This window comes from Camelina sativa, chromosome 15, assembly GCF_000633955.1.
Source record: "Camelina sativa cultivar DH55 chromosome 15, Cs, whole genome shotgun sequence".
Taxonomy (NCBI): Eukaryota; Viridiplantae; Streptophyta; class Magnoliopsida; order Brassicales; family Brassicaceae; genus Camelina; species Camelina sativa.
The window spans coordinates 9,938,223-9,945,129 of record NC_025699.1 but is presented as its reverse complement, the minus strand read 5'-3'; the positions used below and the strand labels follow the sequence as shown (position 1 = coordinate 9,945,129).

Sequence of the window (6,907 nt, the reverse complement as noted above, 5' to 3'; positions counted from 1 at the left end):
AGTTCGATCTTGGTTTTTGGTGAAATGTTGTCGAGGTTCGATGTAATCGACCTTTGGAGCTGCGGCTACAGGCTGTTTGGTTATCGCACTTGCCTCTGAAGAATGCTTCTTGGCGTTGATAGCCTTCTCCTCCTCGAGTCCAATGTGTTTCGCAGCTCGGAGCAATGCCTCGGCTACAGTGTCGACGTGCGTTAAAGATAGTTCTTCCTTGAATCGAGATTCATACCAGAGCGCGTTTCAAAGTGCGACGATTGCGGCAGCATCCGGAATTGAAATATTGACGTAGATCTCCTTGAATCGTCCGATAAAGGACCGAAGCGATTCGCCCTTATACTGAGTTAAGGCATACAAGTCAGCGTGGGAATTCTTGTCCTCAATCAAAACAGAAAACTGCTTCAAAAACTCAGTTATCAGCTCCCTAATACTATCGATGGATCTAGGTATGAGTCTCGAGAACCAGCTCAAGGCGGTTCTCGTTAGATGCTCGGCGAAAACTTGACAAGCTCCAGCGTCGTATTCCGCCGGGCTGAATTGTAAAGGGCCGAGGGCTACGTCGAAGGTGAGCAAGAAATCTCGCGGGTCGACCGTTCCGTCATAGTGACCCAACCTTGGCTTGACTGCCCGTTTGACCGCTATTATAGCGAGTCTTCGAGAGAATGGAGTTTGCTGTGTTGCTTCGAGCATAAGTCCGACTTCGGGTGCCTTATCTATTGCTTTCTGGATCATCGCTGCCATTTCTTTCATTTGCTCTTTAATTTCTTTTAGCTCGGCGTCCTTCCTTAGATCTGTCACTTCGTTATTTCGCTCGGTAAGGCGTTGGGCAGGGTTACGTTCTAATCCGCTGGTTTGCACATATGACCCTGGCGTTGTTCTTGCCGAGGTGAAGTTCATTGGGTTGAGCCGAGCGTTGTGGAGATGATTGATTTCATCTTGCGAGTTAAACTGTGCCGCGGTGAGTGCATCCAACCGGCTGTTAGTTCTCTCTTCTTGCTGGTCGAGGCGTGTTAGGATTCCGCGGAACAGCTCGTCTATGCTGGAGACGGGCTGATTGCCGAGCAACGTAAGTTGCGTTGGGGCCTGTGCTGGTTCTGCGGTCGCAGGGGTCGCCAGGTTTGTTGATATGACGAAAGTCTCTGGGCTTTCCACCGTGACGACCTTCCTTGGAGCATCCGGTGTGGGGAGGACTGTCTGCTCCGTTTGCTCCGTTGCCGGGGTAGTCGTTCCCCCCGACGAGCTTGCTTCTTTGCTTCTTTCCTTGTCAATTACTGTCATCTCGTCTAGTCTGTGTAGGTCCGTTCTTCAATTCTTTAGAAAAATTCGACTTGGCCACCCCTTCCTGGCGCGCCAAATTGTCGATGTCGGGATCAGTCACAATTAGTATGTTTAGTTCGGTCAAAGGAGGGTCGAAGTTCTCTTTTATTATATTGGTGCCGAGACACAAAAGACGGGTTGCAACACGACGTAAACGAGCTACAAACGTGGACGAGGATAATAGACGAGCTGTTATCTCGTCGATTCTTCGAGCGATTGATTCTAAAACCGTTGACTTCTGCTTGGACGAGCTGGGGCTCTTGTACTTGCTGTACTACTTCTCTTGCCTTTTTTCCCGATCCCCTTTTTTCAAAGGCCGTACGCCTGCATTTATAGGGAATCGTGTCGGTTCGTCCAGCAAAAGACCATAATACTCCTCCTTCCTTGAGAGGCCTATTTTGGGCCTTTTACTGGGGCAGGCCTTTTGTTGGGGTGGGATCTACCCCCAACATCGATCTCTCGCGCCTCGACGACCCGAAGATGTCCAAAACGTTATCTCAGAGATTGGTGACGCCTGTGAGAAATGGGGATTCTTTCAGGTGATCAATCATGGTGTGCCTTGCGACACAAGAAACCGTGTGGAGAAGACTGCAAGGATGTTTTTCAATTTGCCAATGGAAGAGAAGCTGAAGGTGAAGAGAGACGAGGTGAATCAAGTAGGGTATCACGATGGAGAGCACACGATAAACATTAAAGACTGGAAAGAAGTGTTCGATATTAATATCAAAGATCCAACGGTTATTCATTCTTCCACTGATCCTGGAGATGAAGGTTTAAGGCTTGTTTACAACAAGTGGCCTCAATATCCTTCTGATTTCAGGTAATTTCTTTTAATTAGGTACATTAACTTGTGTTTATGAGAAACAACGAAGCGGATCCGGTTTAAATGATTTATTGTGTTGTCTACTAGATAAGCTAATTTATTTTCCTTATTTTATTTGTTCTATTTTATTATTAGGGAAGCATGTAAAGAATATGCAAGACACGTTGAGAAGTTAGCGTTCAAGCTTATAGAACTCATATCATTAAGCTTAGGCTTACGAAAAGAGCGTTTTCATGATTACTTCAAAGAACAAATGAGCTTTTTAAGGATAAATCGTTATCCACCATGTCCAAGACCTGACCTAGCTTTAGGTGTTGGTCAACACACAGACGTCGTCGTTCTAACTGTATTGGCTCAAGATGAAGTTGGAGGATTACAAGTAAGTCGTAGATCAGACGGTGTTTGGTTTCCGGTTAGACCCGTCCCTAATGCTCTTGTCATCAATATAGGAAACTGTATAGAGGTAATTAATATCCTTGAAATTATGTCATATTATATACACAACGTTAAAAGATTCTAGAGCTATCATAGTTAATTAATTATTGAGTATAGTGTATTACTACTATATAATTAATAAAAATTATAATGCAGATATGGACGAATGATAAGTATTGGAGCGCAGAGCATAGAGTGGTGGTGAACACAACAAGAGAAAGATACTCAATACCATTCTTCTTGTTGCCTTCACACGATGTTGAAGTGAAGCCATTAGAAGAGCTTGTGAGTCCTGAAAGCCCACCAAGGTACAAAGGCTATAAATGGGGTAAGTTCTACGCCAGTAGGAACAGAAGCAATTTTCAAAAACTCGATATCAAAACCATCCAAGTCGATGATTTGAAAGTTGTGACATAATCGACAATGTGTCAATGCTTTATCGTTACCAATCATATTAATCAAATAATGTGTGTGAGTGTGGATTTGTGTCAGAACCAATAAAGTGTATAACTTCTGTGTATTGGAAGTGCCAAGATTTGTATGTGGTTGAGTTTCGTTTTCCTTCTCATGTATTGGCAAAAAAGAAAAATAAAAAGATGATTATTTTTATTGATTGCGCTAGCTAGCAAAATGATCGTGGTCGTCAGAGTCTCAGAGATCATCAATCAAATCCATTGCGTTTGTTTTGAAGAGTAATGGCTGACCGCAATTAAAAAGTGTTTACAAGTTGATTTACGTTTTACAATGGCTAGAAAAAAATTAAAATTTCTATATTTGATTTACGTTTTCCAATTTCGACTCATAAGACTGCGTCCAGATTCATATTTAAAATGTCCAGTGGTCCTCCTCGCTTGACCACTTAACTATCGTTGCAAATTGTAGTTCCCTGTGTTCTAATTATAGTTATTGTTATACATACTCAGTTTCAATATCTATTTCTTGATTAGTTGATCATACTTCTGTTTTAATAAAATACAACATTATACCAAAAACTACTTTATTAATTTTAAGAATTTCTTAGCTGAATTTCCCTACAAAACCCTTACAAATTATTTGCATCAAAATCACTTATCTTGAAAAAATTACTTTATTCCAAATTTTCTTTGAAGAATATCTCTATATACTTATTAAAGCAATGTTGTTAAAAGTTTGATCATACTACCACTGAATAAATATATATTTGAGAACAAAAAATAAAACCATATAAATTGTAACACATAAAAACTTCCAACTCTGCAAAAAAAAAAAAAAAAAAGATATCACTGAAATATACTCAGATTTTTTTTTAGAGAAAATATCCTTAAATAGCACACATCTAAGTTTTTGTTTCAAGGTTAGCACACACTCTAGAATATTCAAAAAGTAGCATTATTTAATGAATTATATATATTATAAAATTAACTATAATATTTTATTATTTTAGTTACCTACTCTCCAACGGAAGAAACGTATCCAACCCGTCTCAGAAACACACAGAGACTCCACTCCACAACACTGAGCTGAATCGAGGAAGATGATGGTGAGGATCATGCCCATGGTGGTGTCCTCCATTCGGCCATCGTTCAGCTGTTTCTCCTCTATCGCCTCATATCTCTCATAAAATCTCTCTCATACTCTCCGTAATCATCCATCCAGGGCCTCCACCTCTATAGATATCGTTGACTACACCTCTATAGATATCGTTGACCACCTCCATGGGTTTAGAGTTGTGGATCTGAAGTCAGTAGGTAAAAAGAGTGTGGACTAGGATTTGAATGACTGAAAATGAGATTGTGATCTCTTTGTTGCTATGCAATTGAATCATGGTGGTTGTGAAATGTTGGACTTCAGTTTTTTCCTATAGGGAACTCCTCGAACAGCTCCTTGTCATGCTGTGATGAAGGGATTAATATTGACTTAATGTGAGAAATACATGAGACATTGAGAAGAAGAGGAGAGTTGTTGAGGCAATAATGGTGGTGGTGATACTCATGTCTAATAATCATTTTGTGTTTGTACTTCGTCGATTATAGAGTGGGCTAGTAATATTGATGAGGCGGAGTACAGTGGTGGAAGACAGTGGCGGAGCCAGAGTCAAAGTTTAGAGGGGTTAGGAGAAATTTTTTTTTTAATAGGGTAAAAAATGTAAAATTTTAGGGGTTGAAAATGAAAAAAAATTCTTCCTATAGAGTAAAAATGTTAATCTTTGGAGGATCAAAATACAAATTTTATTTTAATATGGTCAAAATGTAAAATTTGTAAGAGTCAAGATTAAAGTTTTAAATTTAAAAGGGTCAAAATACAAAATTAAGAGGGGTCATTTTGTTATTTATACCTAAAAACATACAATTTTTTTTTAATGGGGTCAGCTGACCCCCTCCAACCTTACTGCCTCCGCCCCTGGTGGAAGATCCTCTTGTTCTATTCATCACCGTTTTTGGGATTTCTAAATATTTAGGAAAAGCTTTCTAAAATTCAAGAACTTCTTCTTAAACAATTATGAAATCCTTCCTAAACATTGTGAAATCCTTCCTAAATTTAGAGAAATGAGTTTTTTTTTTGTATGTTTTCCTTAATGTATAAGTTTGGTTCTCTTATTGTAGATAATGATTGGAATAAGAAGCTTCATATAATCTTTCAACCATTGTGTTTCTGAAGACCATCCTGAATTCCAAAGAGACGTTCTTAAATATTAATCCTTCCTAAATTTGATTAAATGAGTTCTTAAATCTTTTTTTTCTTTTGTGTTTTGCTTCAATGTGTCACATATTAGAAGATTAGTAGTCCATCAGTAAGAGGTGGTGATTTCATTTATGCGCATATTCTGATGTTAGGTCATTTATCTTTTTTATGAAAGTCATCATGAAATTCAAAGAATCATTCCTTAATTTCATATGATCCTTCCCGAATTTCATACAGTCATTCCTTAATTTCATATTATCCTTCATGAAGTTCAATCAGTACGTGTAAGATGGCATTGATGGATGATTTTCATACAGTCCTGACTCCTACGTAGGCTCGGTAGTTTGAAAATTAATAGACCCAAATTCCGAATTAGCAAATTTACTGAAAATCTGAAACTTTGAAAATAAGAAAGGGAAATCAATCATATCGTAGGTTTCAATCGGACAAAGCAATCATACCTAAGAATCGAATCCAGATTCGAGTATTGAGAATCCAGAATCGAGAATCCAGATTTGAGAATCGTGATTCACATCCATAACCCAAAATCAAGCTTGCCTTGTGTTTAAAAACTCATATCATAGTAAGTTTTGAGAATCTTACAACAACCAACGAGAGAGGAGAAGCGTTGCAGCGGGAGAGAAGTGAATAACTTTTTATTTTTGTCTACAAGAAAGACAATTGCTGTGTTTTTTATATATTTCTCTTGTTTATTAGTTTTAATAATAATTCCTCAAAAATAAAGTTGTGCTAATTTTGGAACATTTAAATATGTGTGCTAGTTTTGAGAAAAAAACTTAAATTAGTGCTATCCTTGGAAATTGCCCTTTTTAACATGTGAGTTCTAGAAATTAATGTAGTTGCTTTTTTAGNGTATTTAGGTTTAATTGAAAATAAATATTATATGTTTTAAAAATAAATTAAATAAATACCAAATTGACTCATAAGGAGAGAGTGAAACCTTATATACATATATACTAGGATCGGACCCGCGCTACAGCGCGGAGGAATATTCAAGGATACATGCGACCCATAATGGATTGGAATATGTAAAAATTCTTATTTGAGTATAGTGCAGCCGGTGGATTACGGCTCTACTCTTTTACCAATCGCTGTGATTCATTTGAACGTATAAAAAATAACAAGATTTTCACACCACTTTCACATATAATGGTCGCTGGTGTTGTAATGAAACAGTCGCCAAAGCTTTAGAGACCATTTAATCTGTTGCTGATTTTTTTAGCGATTTTCGTGTCGCTGATTTCTCTAAGAAAATATCTCAATAGAGTCGCTAGATTTACTATCAGAGATATTACAGGAAAATAGTTATGAAGGAGAGAGATTGATTTTCAGTCACTCAACACTGTCGCAATGACTGGATAAAAGAACATGGCCTATATATTTTTACATTAAGTTTGGATAAAACAATAGAAGGAAAAAAAAAAGTAAATGGTAATAGAATGAGCTTTGATACAATAAAATAAATAATAAAAAAATAGAAAATTTTAATATTATCATGAATTCAAATAAAATATAAAAATAGAAATTAAGAGTAAATGGTATTATTAATGTTTTAAAATAAGAACATGAAAATATTGTGTAAGTAACTAAGTTTGGGGATTTTTTTTCTAAATGATGAATATCAAGTAACGATGTTGCCAAAATGAAATTATGTAA

The 6,907-nt window shown here is 37.3% G+C and overlaps 1 protein-coding gene across 1 annotated transcript; it reads left to right on the top strand.

The window, feature by feature from the left end:
• Positions 1,356-2,986, top strand: LOC104748310 (flavonol synthase/flavanone 3-hydroxylase-like). Its single transcript, XM_010469973.1, has 4 exons — positions 1,356-1,391; positions 1,731-2,131; positions 2,270-2,597; positions 2,726-2,986. Exons 1-4 carry the CDS (start codon positions 1,356-1,358, stop codon positions 2,984-2,986), a joined length of 1,026 nt encoding a protein of 341 aa, XP_010468275.1.